A 20806-nucleotide genomic window follows, 5' to 3' on the forward strand; every position below is an offset into this window, starting at 1 on the left:
AAGGGGCAGTATATCCACTTACTTCATGGAATAATTTCCTTCCTGCCATTTACCCTTGAGGTCTCGCATTGTTCAGACTGAACTAACTATAATGGTTTAGGCATGTCCTGTTAAAAAAAATGAATATACACTTTATGGACATATAGTTTTTTCTCTCATGTTTCTGTTATTATTCCAGATGTTTGTATCAAGAGTGCGACCTCCAAAATCATGTCAATGCTGACTGCACCTGTTAATCATTACAATGTGTCGTGACTTTGCTTCATCATTCACAGGATCAAATGTTTCATTGTTTAGCTTTAGTTCATTTGAAAGGAATTTACATGCATTCCTGTTTTTTTGTGATATTCACAGTATAAACACGAATCAAGTCAGGAATCTGAGTTGAACCTTAAAAATAAATACATAAAAAAGTGGTGGATCCAAATGAGAGTACATTTTGATGAAGAGGAGTAAAGCGGACTGCATGTGTGTCTCAGAGTTTTACATGCGTGTCCATTTACAGACCTTTTACAAGCACAGGAAAGCTGTATGACACACTTGGGGAGAGGGAAATCCCTCAAAGTAAATAATATGGACGTATCAAAATATTTTCCAATTGCAGTCCAGTTTAGTAGATTTCCACAGGAAGCGGTTTATGGGTCACAGCCAAATATGAAGGTGGAACTACATGCTTTTTAGAAAAGTGACAAAAAAAGTCTCATTAAAATATGGACGAATCAGAAACAAAGCTGAAGAAGCCAATGGGGAATATCAATCTGCAGACCTTATATTAAATACTGAGGGAAAACAATGCTAGCAGAATGCAAAGACTATGTTTCTTTACATCTGAAATGTAAAGAAGTGAATTGGGTTTCAGGGAGACAGTAAAGGTGTAACTGAACTCTGAAGGATCCCAGACAAAGGCACTTAATGTGCCTCTCATTAGACATCAGATTCTTTCTGTGTCTCCATGGACAGGATGCTGCTGCCTTTAGTGCTGTCTCCTCATCTCTGCAAAGGATCCCATTAAAGCCTGAAATAAGGGCTGACCTCAGAAAAGCCCCTTTTCCTGAGAGGAGAGGTATTTGACCACCAAATGACACTTTTGCATAAAACGTAGCAAAAAACATTAGTATAAAACAAATAAATAGTACTTGTGTTAAGCAACACTTCTTATTGTCTTTGTGCATTAATGGGGTCGGTTTTTATAAGTTTCCATTGGTCAAACATTTTTACTAAAATGAACATACAAAATACAAATTTTAAAAAGTCTTTAGAACAGATGGAGGATTTAATGGGACCAAAGTGATTTATAAATATATTTGCTTAAAAAAAACCTTGTACTTTTCTTAAACTTCCAGTCAGGCAACAATAGGAAAAGTTTTTAAAAATTGAATTTCTTCAAGTAATAATCTGAGTGTTACCTAAAAAGAAGAGTTGTGGACTTTTGTTTTGAAAGTCCATTAAAGACCCACGCCGATGGAAACAGAGTTTTTTGGTGTTTTTAACATGTTCTCTTGGCATTTTTCTGATGATGGAGAACACATTTAAAGGCACCTCTGAGTATTTCTTTATTCGTATAATTGTGAATCAGGAGCAGACGAAAAAAGGCTGTTTTATAAAGAGCTTATTTGCGATGTAGAAAATACGCTGGGCGGGCCTCAAACTCTATTCTGCTCTGCTCCACAATGGGGAGAAGAAGAAAAGGTTTCTCTGCTGCAACAGTCCAGCCAACACAGCGCAGAAGTGAAACTATGCTGAAACTATGTCCAAGAAAACTAAACAGGTTTTTTTATTTTAGCTAAAAGTGGCATAATGATAATTAAAAGACCACTGGGATCACTTTTAAAAAGATCAAAAGATTATCAGAGTGAATTTTAAAGGAGATTTTTTTTTTTACATATTTCAATAGAAGTCGACTTCACGCACAAATCTTCTTCTCCAACATTCATATTAAAGTCAAAGGCTGCTTCTGTGCGCTGGTGAGCTGAGCAGACACCTTATAAGTCACACCTGTTCTCGCACAGCTCCCTCCTTGTTTCCCATTTTATCAACGTGCCATTTGCACAGTGAAACTGGATCCAAAAACAAGACATGCGCTACCAGCTGAAACAAAAACTGAGGCGCCCAGGGCACCAGGTGATGAAAATATTGGTGTGTGCCGCCTGTCAAAAGGTCAAGAATGGTGACCATAAACTAGGCTGGGAACAAGTGGCACCAAAGTCTATACGTCCCACACAATGATTTTCAGACAAGCAGTGATGTAGTGCATGACATCATTCATTTCTGAGCCATTATAGACTCAAACTGCTTTGAAGTCCCATCTGAAATGAATCACATTCACGGCTTGCAAAAGGAAACTAAATAAAACATCTTACATTAACAGACTTTGAAATTAAACCCTCAGTTCCTGCGGAACACAAGTTATAAAGAAGAGATCACAATTTCTGTGGCACACAGCTTTTCAAGAGATCTGCAGGCAATTTAAGATAATCTCTGGTAATACTTTACATACTGGACATACTTTACCTAATACATTGACAAAAGTTGATGCTTGTGTATTGCCCAGGGGAAAAGTTGCCACTTTGCAGGTGTAGCTCCCAACATCTGCAAAACCCACTCCTTCAAGGGTGATGGTGGCATCTCGTTGTGAAGGTGAAACAAATGAGATGCGCTTGCCATAATCTGGAGAGTAAGAGGTCCCGAACACAGGATTGAACACTGCCAGGGTAATGGTGCCTGATGGAAGATTACGCTCCCAGGAGCTCTGTGTGAGGCTGAGGTTGGAGCCCACTTCGATTATGCAGCTAAGCGTGATGTTCTTCCCCAGCACTGCGTTCACATTTCTCTGAACCACCACCTGATTACTGCTCACACCTGGTGGAAGAAAAAGAAAGAGATCAGACGCTGATAAACCACGGGAAGGGATCACTTATGCCACACTGACATTACTCATGATGTGTTTCTGCTGTGAAAAAGGGGACAATTGTTTATTCACAACTGACAGGCAGCCTGTTAAAAGTGATTGTGAATGTACCAAAATGCGTGTGCAGCACACAAGATAAGATTTAAACTGAAACAGACTCAAAATAAAGAGGCATTTCACAATTTCTTTGGACTGTTGGAATAAAAAACAGAAAGACACTGTTTGTCCCCATCAGGAGTTATTATTGATTAACACTTCAGATTAATGCTTAAACAGCTGTAATGTTAACGTTTTACTAGATTAAGAAGGTAAAACAATAAATAAACAAGTAATTTGTTAAAAAAAATAAAAATTCTCGTGGAAAAAGAGCAGATCCTCTCATTTTGACTGTGTTCTTAACAAGCAGCACACTTTCACCACAGGACACTCAGACTGTTCCTCCTGCTCATTACAAGAGCACCTTTAAGAGCAAAAAGGGAAAAAAGCTGGAAGGAGATGAAAGAAAATAAGATGGATGTTTTTATGAGGCCCTTAATTTGACTAACGCTTATGCTTTTGAATGTCTAACTATAAAAAACACACATGTAAATCTGGCTTTGAACAGGAGGGCCATGTGAACAATGTAGTATAAAAAGCAGTTTGAGTGTGACAGCACACACCAGACACAAGGTCAAAAGATAATGACTAAATAATTACTAAATTCAGGTTATGATGATCAGTAAAAAGGTAGAAATCAAATTTAACCCACTACTATGTACTACCTTCCAATAATGAACATGTAGGTTAAACACAAACCCCGCCCCCCTTTTTATGATCTTTAATACATGATGAAAAAGCAAACAAATCACACAACTTTAACTTAATGGGTAAACATTTGGATATTAAAAGAAGGAATTAATCTGACTATTAAAATTACAGGTTGTCTGATTATGATGTTCAAATATGATAATCACCATTTATTAAAAATGTCAAACAAAAAAAATAAATCTTATTAACCTATACACAAACTTTTAGCAGCTTTTTAGCAAGGCAATAGATATGGTGGCAGGTCAGAGGAAAATGGACATGCAGGTTTGAGAAGATGGAAAGACACCAGTAACTCAGATAATTACTGTTTACCATCGAGTTATGATGGGGGACCATTTCTAAACACACAACACATCAAAGCTTGTAGCAGAGGAGATGCAACAGCAGAAAACCACACCTGTTACCGGTACGTTTACAATAACAACAGGGTACTCCTGCTACAATTTGGATAAGCTAGCCAAATTAGACAACAGAAAATGTTTTTAAAATGTTGACTCGTCAGGCGTCTCTATTTTCACTGCAACATTGTTGAAAGAGTCAACTTGAAACTTGAAGGGTTCAGCTTGATGGTAGTGCTGCATTGGTGTGGGGGAAAATGCTTTACTGGCCCGACAGTAGCAGCTGTGCATCGCTTAAACACAACTGACTAAACTGGGATTGTTGCAGATCCTCTACACGGCAGAGTACTCATCATCTAATGGCTATTTTCAGAAGGACAATACACCATATCGCAAAGCTCAAAGCATTTAAGAAGACAAAGGTGCAAAGGTGTCACTGCACTCGCACACCCTTTGCAGTCATCAGGTCAAATGCATTTGAGATGTGGGGAAGGTTTGTGGTATGAACGTGCAGCCCAAAGATCTGCAGAAACTGCATTCAGACATCACCAAACACATGATCGTCACATTTATGAATACATTCCTCTAAGGCAGCTTTAAACTTTGTACTAGTGAAGTACCTTTACAAGCACGGCTACTGGGAGTAGAGCAATCTTCTGTTTAATCAAAAACAGTTTTAAAATAGATTAGATTCTGAATCTAATCATGCCAAACAATCAAAACCAGTTTCTATAGCCGACAGAGATGCGGTAATTTATACAGTACTGCTGAAAGACCAGCAGCACAACAGAATGATCCAGCTTAGTGGGAATGAAAGCTTCATCTTTGAAAAACTAACCTGAAATAAATCCTAAATTACAGGTTGTGGCTACTGGCAGGACTGAAAAACGCCAAGGCTTGTACTTTTCCTGTTTGTCTGTCAGAATAATCATGAGTCATCAATAGAAAAATGGATGCTTACTTTAAAGAAGCAATACAGAGATTTACAGCGCTGTAATTGTCAAAACTGCAGAATAGATTCACTCTAAATCTTGTGAACTACTGGTTGCCTTAAAAAAAGAAAATATTGCTTTAATTCAAAATATATCAAAACAGCCCAGCGAGGCTTTTCTGACGCAGCTGCACTCTGCGTCAGTGAAATTAGGGAATCATAAATTTTCACTTTGCATGCAGTCTTAGATGTGTATCAAGAGAAGTTTATAAAAGTGGTCCACTGACTGGTATTTCAGGTTTTTGGCATAAATGTGAGCGGTAAGCCACAGCAATGCTATCATGGTTTTACAGTAATACGGCCAAGAAGGCTGAGGCTCCCTGTACTCCATTACATCCCCTGTAATTTTAGTGATTACACACACATACACACTCACACCAAAACCGAATTTCTGTCTCTGGAAAAAACAAATAATAAAGACAGAAAGGGTGTGCAGGAGCAGGACCTTGTGTTTGAATAGCTGCTCAAGCTTATATCGTCTTGCATCAGCTGTGAAGTTTCATGCTCCCGTATCATCGTCGGATGCTACCGAATGACTGCCAGCTTCTCACTCCCCACCCCAATTTTTTTCTTTTTGATATTTAATCTTATATATACCAAAGTTGCTCTGATAAACTTTGAGCAACAAACCCAACTTGCCCCATTTGATAGAAAGTTGTGGTCACTGTGGATTAGTGTGCTATTTAGCAACAAAAAAGTTTTAGACAGATGTTAAGTTGTTTTTCTGCCCTCAGATTTAAGACCTGGTTTAAAATAAGTTGGCACTGAAACAGTTTGCCTTCAGTGTATGTGCTACTCTGGTTTTGGATTGCTACTGTCATGGGGTTCTTTGGGTGCATGGGTGTGTGAGAGTGCAGGGTCAACGCAGGGTAGGATTTACATTCTTCACCTCTTTCAGCTTATAGGACAGCTGTTTGTTGTCATCGTATTTGTATAAGTCATATGTGTTGGATAAAAACACGTTAATATTTTAATGATGAAATTATTGGTGGAAAGACTTTTATTGCAGGTTTAACTGGACCAAGAATGTAGATGGTTGGCTAATAAAAATGCTTTGGGGCGCAGGTTGGTGGAATGGTAAACCAGTGTCGTGGGCATGCGTGACATTGTCTTGATTCCAACAGACACGTGTCTTCTTTCCAACATGCTCGGCATACTGCAGCTACCTGACCCGCTTCTCCAAATGCTACTGTGGTACGTCGTGTTCGTCTCAGCGTGCCAACCATAAGACATGTCATGGCACACAAAGAAAATAAACTCTGTCCTTGCCATGATCTGTTTGTTCAATGGTAAAGCACTTGGAAGTAAGGAGGAAAGGAGGGAGTGAAACGGGGAGGGGGGGGTTGTTTAAAAAGGGCTCCACCCTTACCATTAGGGGGTTGAGACAGATGGCCTCTGCACAGGATACCTAAAGCCAGAAAGAGTGGAGAGACTTGGCCCTGCTAGCAAAAATCATAAAGAACACAGCCATGCATCTCAAACCAGAGCACTGTGACATATTATCTAAAATACTGCAGGCAAATGATATGAAAGCAGCGTGTTAAAAAAAGCTGTCACGGAACTTCAGCAGAAGAATAAGGCAGACTGCAGCAGAGCTGAGGTACAGCTCAAGAGTGTCTCCGCGTTTAATCACCAGTTATCCATCTTATCCGGTGAACAGTGACACTTATGTTTATCAGTAATGCAAGCAAATACATACATATTGTTATTACTGTCCATCATACTGGTCTCTTTTGATCCTTTGCCAACACAAAGAAAGAGAAGAGCCCTATCTAATTTACAAAATAAGACAAAGCACATAGTATTTCTTGAAAAGTAGAGGAAAGAATGAACTCATGGATAGGAAATGCTTGAGCTTTGAAGAAATGCTTCATATTTGTTACTTTCCCTTCTGACATCACTAATTGCGACAAGCTGCTCGAAAGACGCAATGCTAAATCAAAACCTTCCTTTTCGCCTGGCAACTGGCTTAAACATTCCACACTGGCCATTTGATGAGCCAAAATCTCCACCTACCCAAACCTGACCCAGCTTTGGCCCTGACCTCCCCAGGAGAGGCTGTCTCCTGGGTTAGGATCCTCCCATTGAGGCCTGCAGTGCATGTCAGGACCGTGAGAGACAAGAGAGCCCCATGGCCGGAGACAATCACCAGCAGTAACAAAATAGACAATATGTCATCTTCATGTAGACAAACTCCATGCAAAGATTACCGTGTCAAACAGCACTCATGAGGGAAGGATCTGAAGACCTCACAGGAGAAGAATGCAGACTGTGCAGGAGAGAATGTGGTTTAGGACTAAAGAGGAAATTCTGGGCTGAAGATGAATAAGGACACAAGGCAAGAAAAAGGGCAATTCTTTAAGATGTACGGGAACAAGATGACAAAAGAAACGACTGAAGCAACAATAATACGGTCATAAAAATGTCACTATGGTTTAGAATTTTTAAGTATGTTATGAAGTTAAATCAGTTCAATTGGAAACACCCTGCAATAGATTGGGAGAACTGATGATTGCCCAATCTTTTGTTTTTATTTTTTCAAACCCAATTGAAAGATAAACTAAATATTTCTGAATTAGCTCCTTGGAAAAGTATAGACAAATCGAAATTTAAATCTTCAGAAGAAAATATTAATGTTATCTACACTTTTTTGGAGATGTAAGAAATATATAAGCATTTCATGTACCTTGTATAGCCCATTCCCATCCATACTCAATTTGTTTGAAAAATGGTAAATGGCTTCTACTTCTATAGCGCTTTTCTGCCTTGCTTTAAGTCCCAAGGTGTTTTATAATTGCAGTCACTTTCACCCACGCACACACACATTCACACACTGCCCAACACTGGCACCAACCCCAACTACCAGGAACATTGTGGGATTCAGTGTCTTGACACTTCCACATATGGGCAGGCAAGGCAGGAAACAACCTGCAAGCCTCCAATCAAAGCTTGACTGCTTTACCTGTGCACCACGGCCGCCACCAAAAAAAGCAGCATTATGATTCCTGAACGATAATAATACCTGACAAGTCTACTTGTCCTTAAGAGGCAACCCAACATGCAAAGATCAGATCTTGTTGGCTTTGTTGTTGCCAGGTCAGAGCAACAACATGCTTAGTGATAACATTGTATAGTTACACTGCACACCTAATTATAAAGGTTCCTGTTTAAATAAACAGAGAAACAAGTGTGCCACTTGGCACTCCACAGCTTTGTGAAGTAGTGCTCCTGTGTTTTTTTAACAGATGAATTTCTGCCTTTTTAAGCAGTTCAAAAGAAACTCTGTAACATATGTGTCTGTAAAATATCAGCATTATCTCCCTCAGGTCTGATACTTTAACTCTTTTCCATTAAGTCATCCTAAAGAGACTGACAGTCGAAGTGGTTGAGTAGTGTCAGGAAATTCCCAGACCCCAGCCCAGACCTCAGTTTAAAGCTGGGCTAAATCAAATATCCAAAAATGTAAATAACCATACATTTCCGAATCAATAGATTTTTGGCAAGTCAAAGGATTTTCACCCTCTTTTCTCTTTTACTGTGTCTGATTTACTGTCTGGAAAAGCTTAAAAACTGTGATGGAAGCACTAAATAAATAGCTGTCAAGTGAGAAATTACCCTTCTTCAGTTCTAAGGTTTTAATCATCAGAACAGACACAATGGTTCTAACATGGACTTGATTTCAGTTTGAGTATACTTTGATGAAAAAACGACTAATGAATAACACATTCATCAAAGATTAATTAAAATATCTGATCAAAAAGCAAGTGCACAACTACCAGGAAATAATAGTTCACAAGCCCAGCTTTAGTGACATGACCTGACAAAATTGTTTCCTGTACTACGTTTTCAAGATTTAAAAAAAGATAAAAACTGTTGTGCATCATGGTCCCCCTTGGCTTGTAGAAGCTTGACTTCAGCCTCTTCTCTATTTAGGTGACTTTTAAGTGTGCGTAGGAGGCAGCAAAGTCAAGGCAGTTTTATTCCTTTGTAGGGAGTGTTGTGATTCACACTACTGACATGCTTTTAAGTCCTACAATCTACCAGTAGCAAGAAAATGTATTAGCCTAATATTAAACTCCCATCAGAATGAGAGATCAGGAAAGGTTAAAAATAAATTGAATTCAAAAACGTTTTTATCTTCACACTATACACTATAAGTCTTCAAAAGTAACATTGATGAACAGTCTTGCTGGACAGGGTCATGAAATCTTAAATGCACACAATACAAAGAAAACAAGAAAGTAAAAATTGTGAGAAATTACAGAAAAATGCATCATCTAAAAGAGTGCAATGCTGGGATTTTGTAACCCCACTTTAAATTTCACGATCTGTGTTATAGGTCAGCAAAAGCAGCAGTCAGTAGGTGGCACAGAATCACTTAGATGGGATGAGGACCAACAGAACTGTGGGCCAGAGAGAGCATCCTTCTCATAATGACCATACATTTATGCCGGGATTCAATCAGTCAGAAACAGGAAATACCAAGAGGTGAATAGCTTGTTTTATAGCTTACCTTTATCAAAAGAAATATTTGTGCAGTGTGAAGAAAATGTGAGTTTCTGCAGTAGCTCTAATCTTTGGCCTTCCTTCCTTGCATTGTGTCCTGTGAGGGCGTGAGGCTTTTTTAGTGGGCTAATTGATGGTGGAGACAAACACAGGCTGACAGGCCTTTAAAAAAAACTGCAGTTGATGGGCTTCTTTTACATGTCATTGTCCTCTTCAAACCCTTTTCTATTTGCGCTCCCCCAAGGCGAAGTGGACTTATGTCCCATTGTCATTCTCAGCAATATTTGATTAAAAGAGAAAAAAGATCAAAAGCGCTTACCTAAAAAGTGACATAAGAGACTACAGCTTCTAACCAGCGTCAAGTTTTGCCATGCTGCACAACTTTCTGAGGCTGGATGTCTGCCTGTGTACCAAAGCAACACAAACATTCCTCAAACATCCTGTCCTGGTGTGTGGGATTTGTTTTTGTTTGTTGTGGCTTTTGTGGTATTTTAGTGGGGGCACACTATGCTGCAGCCTCAAAAGTATGCCAAGTTACTTTGTTCATGCATGTCCAAAGTTTAACAACAGAAATATAATTTACGAAGGTCAAAGGCGGAAACAAAAGCCAAAGACAAGCAGATTTTTCCCAACGTAACATGGTTTTGGGGCAGTACTTTTTGTTAAAGGTTTATATATAAACTGTCCTCAATTGTGTAAAAGAAATTGTTTTGAAGGTGGTAAGATTTACCTTGAATACAATGTTTTTAAATGCAAAGAAAAGGTTATGTATGACCCCATAATCCGAGGCATTTAACAGCCAAGTAACCAAATAAAAAAAACTATTTAAAACCCCAAAAATAGCTAATTGAGAAAACACATTGGGGTTTATTTAAAAAAGAATTTACTACACAAAAAATACACCTTTATGCTCCTATTATAAAGAACTTTTTCAAGGGAAAAACCTCATTTTTATATTAAATCTTCAAGTTGGAAAATCTAAAATAAAAAAACTAATTATATTTAAATCTACCTCAACTTTTAAGCTCACATCCAAAAACAGCCTTTCACAACGAGTAAATAATGAATAGTTGCTGAATGCAACTATTATATGTTTTTCTACTCCATTCTAAAAAATAAATGCAGTTCTTAAACAGACAACACAACCTAAAACAAGAAAACAAATTGAAAAAAGAAGATGTTTTTGGACTTTTGTGTAAACAAGAACGAGTTCTCTGAATGTCAGCAATCACCACTAACAACAGAGGGAGGAAGTCAAGCATTCCAACAAAAGCCTGCCCCTGTACTGCGTCTGATGGTCAACAAAAAACAGCAAGAAGTCTGTGGTATCCCTAACATTAAGTTGGTCAGAGAGGAAGTTTATTTTCCCAGGCACACCCACATTTTTAGGCATATATTCTGAGTCTCTTTCTGCAACAAACTTAAGTGGGTATGTTGATTTATATGAACCACCCACTTTGATAAGAGAAAACGACAAGAAAAAAGTTGGGTAGGTAGATCAAGACTCCTGATAGAAACATGAAGTAGTAGTGGCATATTTAGAGAGCTCTTGTAAAAAGAAAAACAGACAAAAAAAGCATTCAAAAGATGCTGGGGGAAAAATGCCACTATTTTGGAAAGCTCTAATCTTTGCCGCAAAAACATATCGTGTGGCTTTTTTTGACCATGTTTATTTTTAAGTGCATGGGTCTGATTTATAAGTGTCCCTCTGAAAGCAAAATCCGAATTCCAAAACGATCAAGATCTACTGGGATTAGCAGCTATCTTTGTGAGAGTGGTTAAACTATACAAGAAAAATGCTGTTCAAAAAACAAAACTCCACCTTTTCTTTATTAAACCGTTACAAACAGTAATAAAAGTCAGATTTTGTTGCAATTTCTTTGAGCAAAATGAAGAAGTGGGATAAGATAAATCCAAGACGTTAAGAAAACAAAAACAAGTTTGCAGATGAAAATATGCAGATGCCGTAACAATGCAAAATATCACTGCACGTGATTGACAGTAACACTGCAACACTTGTCTGTATATTATTAGCAGCACATTTCCATTTTAACTTTGCTTTTTAATTTAATATCATTTTTAGGGCTGGGTTTCGCCAATAATTTCAGAATCGATTTAATTCAACAGAGCCTGGATCAATTCGATTCACGATTTTTTTTTTGATTCTTTTGATCGACTCGATTCAATTTGATTTTATTTTGAATTGACATGGTTTACACATTTAGACATATTTGAATAAAAATACAATAATCGATATATTTTAAAAATATTTATATTAATCTTATAAAGTTCACATACTGTAACATTTATTAGTGAAATAATAGACCAATGACATTGTTAACATTATACAGTGTTGCATGATTTCTCAAAAGAAGAAGCTCCAACAAAAATGTGCATTATTTGCTTCGCCTAGAGAGCATTTCAGTTTGGCCACTAGGTGCCGCTTGCATTATTATTACACTTCATTTCAGAAGATTTGAGCAAAAAGCAGTGCTTTAGTCGGCAATGTATGTTAAAATTAGCCATCCTATGAGAAATTCCACTATACGTTAGCATTAAGCTAGCAAACTTTGGCTTCTGCTGCTGTAATGCGTTAGGTCGCCGCAAAAAGATAGGCATAAAAGATTATTCTCAACTTTTATGGATACAGATCTTTTTATTTATTTTCTATCAACCTCGCCCTAATAATTTCTTTAAATCTTGTTTGATTGTTGTTTCACTGTTGTTCTTGTGCCTAACCTTTGGCCTGCCTCTTTACCCGGTCAGGATTTAGCTCTAAGCCAATATACCTGGTTAAACATAAAAGTATTGGCAGTGTGGCATCAACAATCCCAAAAACCAATGACAACAAGACCAAAAGAAACATCTTTACGCACATATATGAATATGAAGACTCTCATTTTCTCTGACAATAGTTTCCACATTCGTTTATTATTATTATTTTTGTTTACTATGACCATTTCAGGTTTAATGATATAGCATTAACACTCCTTTCAGGATCAGAAGGAGGATGTGGGTGCATGTAGAACTGATGATACATTTGGGCTGGACACAGAGCAGACAAAGGATGTGGGTAAAACAGCAGTTTCTTTTATCCGTCAAAGCATAAGCAAGTCAACATACTTTGTGTACTTCCAGATGACACCTAGTATTTGACTGGTGGGTGTTAATAATTTCCCACTTGGGTGGCAGGGGGTGAGCTAGGGCACACAACTGAGTGTGGGCCCATCCCACAGCTGAAAAGACTGAAACACATAAGGCTAAAGGGTGAAACCCAGCCACACCTGTTTCCCATAACCTCTGCATTTCTCTCTGGGGAATTCAATTGCTGACTCTGCACATCCTACATGTAAACCTTTAATAAAGATGGAAAACCAAATGATCCAACCCTCCTCCACAAGGTGTTATCTAGTTTTGAAGGGGCGACCTCAGATGACCAAAAGGACAGATGAAATCCGTTTAAAGGTTTTCCTCTGTTCATTCACGGAAGGTAATTAACTGTGGAAATATCTGGAAGCCATTTCTGTAGCACTGTTTCCTATGACTCAGTGACTGGAACAGTGAGTTTCTGTCTAAAAAAGATCTTTTCATTTGACAAGCCATAGTTTACTCAGTAAAATGAAGTGCAGAAATAGCACTGACCATGTTGGCATTTTAAAGTAATTTTCTGATTTTTTTTTCCTTTTCCTGTCCATTTTAGACAGAAAGTTACTAAGACACTGTGGTTGTATTGACTGCCACCTCCCAGCACCCATTTAAATCAGAAGCAACAATGAATGTAACTAACTTAGGAAAACAGTAACTCTACATGTGAACAATTAATCATGAACGCCATGAAAACGTCTTCTGGTTGTGGTGGTGTGTGTACTGCACTAGGGTTGTAACCAGATAGGCACTTTATTAGACAATGCATTGAACACAAAATTTCATAACAAATCGCGTCATGCATTAACCTTGTCACCTTGTTTACCCCAGAAAATTTGTAGCAGCTGACGGCTAAAGAATCAAAAAAGGAAATGTAATGAATGAAAATCATGAAATCCTGTCTAGCCTGTCTGTAGAATTTGACCCAGAACATATTTTAAAAGCCAAATCCCATAGTATTTGTATCTGCCAGAGAATCAAAACTATAATAATTACAACATTAAAGCGTTAGCAGAAAAAGCAGCCCAAAAACTCAGTGGATACACTGCACTGAACATCACTTCTGTTTTTTGGAAGTTTGTTAGAAACAATTACTGACAAAATGGGATTCACCAACTGAGTAGACTCAACTAAAGCCGTCATTTTTAAGAATTCCTGTAAAACTCTACCATTAAAACAAGTATTAGAGGTAGAATCAAGAGAGCATAAAAGACTTTATGCAAAAAAATGCAGTAAAGCTCACTCACTCATATTTTATGCTCTAAAGTTATGTCAAGTATAAATTGTCCATCTCATTAGTTTATATTGAAACAATAGTACAGACAAAAAAACCAAACACTGCAGGAATTACATGAATGGCAATATTCCAATCCTAATACTGTATAGAATAAACTCAAACCCTGAATAAGATCTGGGCATAAATTTGATCATCCTGGCTAGCACAAGGTAGTATTGCAGATAAGCTTCATTCGTAATAAAACATGGAATTTGCCAAAATACGCACAACTTATCTTACTGGAAGAAAAAACAGGACTATGCATTGTGGGGTTTTTCAAAGTTTTATGACAATTCATGAACTTAACTGTTCTTGTTAAATTCTGTGAACTTATATCTGAACTCTTCTTGATAATTTTGAATACCAGGACATTAATGCTTTATGGATATATTATCAATCAATCAATCAAACTTTATTTATAAAGCACTTTGCATATAAAAGAATAACACAAAGTGCTTTACATTAAAACAAACAAAAAAATAATATAAAAACAAGCATGAAGATTACAATAAACAAGCACAAAAAATAAATAAAAATAAAAATAGGGCCCACCTCCCTGTACCTACACAACCCCCAACTTCTTACACATCTCCCACCCCCAAATTGATGGGGAAATGAGAAATAAGAAATTGGCTGAGCACGAAAACAAGATGTTGGAAACGCTGATAAGTGGAACCTCCCTCTCTGTGAACCGTCGCATGACCAGCCAGATGCAGATTCACAGGCGGGGACCGCTCCACCACAGCTAAGAGGTGATATAGGTCCCCATCCAGAGCCGCAGTGGCTGAACAGCATCCAACCCAGAGGGAGAGGTCCCAAATGAGGAAGCACCGGAAAAATTAAAAATATAAAAAGAGAATGAAAAATAAAAAGAGAATGAAAAAGTAAACATATAGATAAAAGCAATAAACAATAAAACATTGAAATAAGGTAAATTAAAATAACACATTAAAATCTAGTGTACGTTCATAAAACAAGATAAAGTGGATAAATAAAAATAAATAAAACAAATTAATAAATTAATAGTGGTTGGAAAAAATTAGCTGACAGCCAGGTTAAAAAGATGGGTCTTTAGCCTTTTCTTAAAAACTTGAATGCTCTCTGCAGCTCTCAGGTCCTCTGGCAGACTGTTCCATAAACGGGGTCCATAGTGCTGAAAAGATTCTTTCTACGTCGGTTTTGGCTTTTACAGTCGGAATGGTTAACAGACCAGTGCCAGAGGATCTCAGGGTCTGTGTGGGTTCATATTTTACTAAAAGACTGGATAAATAAGAAGGTCCAAGACCGTTAAGACATTTAAAAACGGTTAAGAGTATCTTAAAATCAATCCTGAAGCATATGGAGAGCCAATGCAGGGATTTTAAAATTGGGGTGATGTGAGCCCGCCTCCTGGTCTTGGTGAGAACTCGTGCAGCAGCCTTTTGGAGAAGCTGAAGGTTCCTAATGTTGGTTTTTGGAAGACCAGCAAGCAGGGCGTTACAATAATCAATTTTACTCATGATAAAAGCATACATTAGCATCATATTAGCAAAAGAGGGTAGTGGGCGGACCATAGCCAGATTTCTAAGGTGATACAAACCAGTTTTAACCACCTGTTTAATATGTGGGATAAAAGTTACCTTACATCGAAAATATCGCTCAGGTTTCTGACTGTTTCTGAATGGCTTAATGAAAGTTCTTTTAACTCCAGAAACTGTTTCTCTCTCTTAGCTTCAGGACAGATAACTAAAATTTCTGTTTTTTCCTGGTTGAGCTGCCATCCATAATTTCACATCTAAAATCCAGTTAAAAAGTGCTTCTATTGGTCTTGTGTCATCAGGAAACATAGCTATGTACACATCTGCTCCACATGATGAGATCTGCTTACAGGATATTTTTAGAGGAAAGTTTAGATGGCAATATTCAACAAAGTGTCCTCCTCCCATGACAATGCAGAAACACAAAAAAGATTTCAACAAAACAGCACCAACAAACAGAAAACAAGAAAAACAAATGAAATCATGTCTGCTTTGTGTCATTGTTGTCATGTTCAATGTTTAGGAAACATAATTTGAAAACTATGGCAACCTCCCGGCTGACTTAGCTAGTGCAAAAAAACATACTCTTGATATTTATCTAAACATATGAACCAAAATATTCCTCAAATTGGCCAGAACATGCTAACCTACAATCTGTAAGGCTATTTTTGGCATCACTACTTGAAATACACAGGCAGCGCTCTAAATTTCAATGCAAACTTAATTCTTTACTTCTTGTAAAAATCTTGTTTTTTACAACACGATATTTTTATTCAGAAGCTATTGTCTGTTGTCACACTCCGACATCGTGTAGGAATGAAAATCCTTTCTTTAACGATAAACATGTTCTGCATGTTTATTGTTAAGGAAACGCTTTTATTTAAGATTCTTTCATTTTAAGGGAAAATCATTTACTTTCCATTTTTGAATTCTTAAAAAAAAAAATTATGGAGCTCATCAAAGAAATACAGTTTTCCCTCCATTTTACCAGGGACTTAAGGACCAGAGACACCCACGAAAATCCGTGGAAAATCATATTTGCAGAATCTGCAAATGTGAAGAACCCCTAATTCCCCCAGCCTTCAACAGCTGAAGAGTGTCTGTAACAAATCCTTACTCATCAAAAACCTTCATTTTTAATGCTTTGTAAAACACTTATTAAAGAACATTGAAACATTGCTTAATTTTTCTTCAGAGCAATAGATTGCACCGTAGTGTACTTCATTAGAAGTGTCGCTCTGTCACTCTGTGCCTTAAAACCAGGAGCCCGTGCTTCTTCCTTCATCAGTTAAGAGAGAGAGGGCCTGCAGCACGATTTTCTTCTTCCAGGCCCAGGCCGGTTTCATCCACCATTCATTCATCCGGATGATAATTATTCTCCGTGATTATCTTTCTTGGCATATCAGGATTTGTTCTGGCCACTTCTGAGTCAGCTGATGCCATTTCTCCAAACTTTGGTCATAGTGACTCAAGAACCGGTGGAACCAGCTGTTGCTCTCTGTTAAATATTCTTTCGCAGCCAGCAAGGAAGCTGACGGGCCGTCGTGCTCCTCATCTCTGCCCCCCTTCCTCAGAAATTTGTGCAGGACCTCTTTTGAATGCAAAAGTCTTACAAAAGCATCTTGAGTTGTCTGAGCTTTAAAGATGGACCGGAGGAGTCACGTGACTGAATGGGGAATAGCCAATAAGCGGGGGATTACTGTAATGCATTTTGGACCTCTACCAGTAAAACTTTAAATACCAGATTTAGGAAAATATCTATAAATGTGGCCCTTCATTATAGCTGATATTTAAACCTTTGTTTAAATTTATTAAAATAATAACACCAAGTCAAAACCAATCAAAATGTTGCTTTGAGATTCACCAAAAACCAACTACACTAATCAAAAATAAGAACACTATAAAAATAAGATAAAAGAAAATTTTAAATAAGCACAATGAATCACACTGGAGGGTCAAAGTTCACTTTAGATTAACTGGGTTTATTTAAAAAAAGCAACTGAAAGTAGGCAAAGAAAAAATAAAATCTTGCTTTTTTATTCAGAAATCCAGTTCAATAAATGATCAAATCCCATCTGAGTTTTGAAGCTTGGAAACTGTTGCAAAACAGTAGCAATTGAAGTAAATAATCTGGAGTCAAGGTGATAGGGTTTTCTTGCACAAGGATATCTTCTTTTTTTAAACAGTGAGTGATTAACGACCTTACTGACTTTTGTTTTTACTACTGAGTTGTGTGCCCAGCATCCCATATTACTCCATTCCACTGTCACAGCTGTTCCACTCTGCCTGTTGTTGTGGGCAATCTTTTTCTTTTACAGCTATTTGTCTGGAACTGTGAGCAAATCTCAGGGCTACAGCTCAGCTTACATTGTTTGGTAAAAATAGATAAAGACAGATAATTTGACAGGCTATCACAACAGAGCAGACATGTTAATCGTTTGTTGCAGGGTATTGATGCATTTATGGTCATTTTGGCCATGCAGTCAGAGAACTACACTGGTGAGACCAACTCTTATATCACACCAAACAGCAGCAGAATGGAACAGCATCAACACGTCAGATCCCAGTAAACTGCTCCCTGTTTTGATCAATATGACAAGTTACATTGGGAGAGCTATGCTAGCATCTTAGGAACAAATTGCCACAACACAAAGCTTAAATTAGGTTGGAGTTTTATTTTTCCTGTATCTCTCTGCCCATCTGCTGAGCTACAGCCAAAGAAATGCAGGAAACAAACTCCAAGTGTCAAAATAAACTTCTCCTGCACTTTCAAAATACAAGTTTCCTATATTATGATTGTGAGCCCTTATGTGAATGTGGCACAACGGATAATGACAGGTTAATTCATGAAGGAAGGAAATTTGTATATACTTCATGGCACATATCACTAATTTTATAACGGCAATGTCAAGAGGAAGAGGTCATATTGTTCAGTAGCCACAACTTCTTGCTCTGAGGTAAGAGCGCTAACCACTGCGCCACCGTGCCGCCTAAAGAGTTTCTGTTTTCTGCAATATAAAGGAAATAGTCTGATTTATTGTATTAACTCAACCTGTTTTATTTGCAATACAATTTCCTTTTCAAAACCTGCTCTCAGGGATGGAAAACATTTTTGCACAATGGCTTTAAAAAGTAGAGGATCTTGCCAAAAATCTCTGTATTCTGTACAACAAGAAAAGGGAGGAGGCAGCATAGGCACCCAAACCCAACAACCTTCAGGATGTATGGGAAGGGAAGCTGGCACACGGTGAAATGTTGGACTCAGTTGCCATGTCCCTGTCACTTTGTGAAGGGAGGCAGAGGTGGACCGTGGCAGGAAGCACTGTTTGGACTCCTATGCAAGCTGCCAAACTGCAACTTTGTTTATACACAAATTGATCCAGTTGAACTTTCTAGCATCACTTGTATGAATTTAGAAACTCACTTTTCCAGTGCATTTACTTGAGTTTCGCCACTAAAATATACCATCCCTGTATTATGCAGATGGATGCATGTCATTAATTCTTAACAGGCAGCGTGGCATTGCAAAAAACTGTCCGCATCTATAAGCGCCAAAGAAAGACTGAGTAAATAATGCCTTTAAAACAGTCAAACTTCCCTTGCGGATCAGCTTTTGCAAATGAAAACCATTCAAATTGGCAGAAGTCAGATCCCACATCTGGTGATGTGACACTTGCACACATTGCAACGCTTATGCTTAGTGATGCAGTATTACTTCAAACAAGCTGGATAAGTAATGAACAGTTCCAAAATTCAGTTTGAAGAATGCTTTATCTTAGACTGGAATGAATGCAAATGTCAAAAATGGTTAGAAGGCCACTAAATCCTCTCACAAATATTTAAGTACTGGTAAGTTAGTTCATTTTGCCAACTGAAGTTATCACCGAGTGCATTTGAGTGAACTTTTTTCCTGCAAAAAAATTAAAGGGATGGGCTAAACTTGGGAGTTTACAGCTCTGGATTCACTAATAGTCCCATTGCTATTCACAGCCTCCAACAATCAGTCACATCTGTCGTAGAAAATGGAAAGAAAGGGTGGAGTCAACAGAAGCTTGTGACCACAGACTGCTCCCTGAACCCCACACAAAACATCCAGGCCCCACTACAAAGCCCCACACTCATCTGCTGATGGCTTCCTTTCAAAAAAGAAAAAAAAAACACTGCTTGCATTTAATGGGATTAGGCATATTCAGTCATCTGCCTCACAACCAAGATTTAAGATCAAATTAGGAGGATCAGATGGAAGACACAGCTGTGACCCACAGATGCAGGCCTAAATGTTTAAACTCAATTTTGATGTGATTTTCTTTGCATAATTCCTGTAAAAATGAACCAAAATGATCAACAGAGGTCATCAACAAACACTGACTTTCAAAAGATCTTTAGTAAGCACACAGATGCCAGTCAAAACTAATGAAAAATGTGTACCTTCATTTAGAGAAAACTCAATAAATGGTGGAAAAGTGTTGTGAAAAAAGGTCTGCCACAACTGACAATAAAAAGGCCCGCCAGTTGGCACGTGACTATAAATCTACATTGAGTTACTCAACCATCAGTTCACACGAAAGGTCTTGACCTGATCTGACCATAACCAAGCAGTGACAGAGCCATTTACTTCTGCAAGGATCTGCTCAGTCAGTAGGCTCTTTTTTTTTAAATCTATTTTTGCTTGTACTCTGTAATTTAGGTGGTTCCATTACTACATTATTTATTTATATTGTGAATCATGCGGCCTATAGAGAAGAAACCACAAAACTACGGTCTTCAATTACAGACCTCACAGTCCGTAGGCACGCCTTAAATGAATCCCCTCCTCACAGAGCCGTCTGCACTACAAGAAAATCTGGAAATGACACTTAAACCTGACATCAAACTCTTCTGTGGCAACGCAGCCCCAATCCACACTTGTGTTCCTATGTGACATGAGCTTACCATATGTTGTCTGGATTCTAAAAGTTTGACACTTTTTCTCCTCCAACCTGGTTATTCAGCACCAATTTGTTGATGCTCTGCTTTGGCCATGAGCAAAACTTTGGTTGGCAAGTTGGTTATTTCAACTGCAAATAATAGCATGACAAAAAAGACCACTGCAGGCTAATCAGGGTAGATTGTAACAGTGTGTTTTAGATCGGTGTCCTGGATTCATTTATGAAGGCTTTGTGGGTAACGAGAGACATTAAGAATGGTATGAAGTGAATTCTGCAAACGCATGTGTTTGAACTGTGTGTGCATGCAAGCTAGGAGAAAACCAAAAACCTATTCATACATTTAGAGATACCTTTAATGTCAATCTTTACAATCTTATCCTCTTTGATTCTC

General features: G+C 37.9%; 1 protein-coding gene across 1 annotated transcript in view; it reads right to left on the reverse strand.

Moving 5' to 3' along the window:
- LOC101160012 (nectin-3-like protein) overlaps nucleotides 1–20806 on the reverse strand; it is a 36115-nt gene that overhangs the window by 13227 nt on the left and 2082 nt on the right. Inside the window, exon 2 of the mRNA XM_004075558.4 lies at nucleotides 2512–2859. Coding sequence (XP_004075606.1) covers nucleotides 2512–2859 — 348 coding nt within the window. The remainder of the gene's footprint in view (nucleotides 1–2511; nucleotides 2860–20806) is intronic.

This window comes from Oryzias latipes, chromosome 13 (genome assembly GCF_002234675.1).
Source record: "Oryzias latipes chromosome 13, ASM223467v1".
Classification (NCBI taxonomy): domain Eukaryota; kingdom Metazoa; phylum Chordata; class Actinopteri; order Beloniformes; family Adrianichthyidae; genus Oryzias; species Oryzias latipes.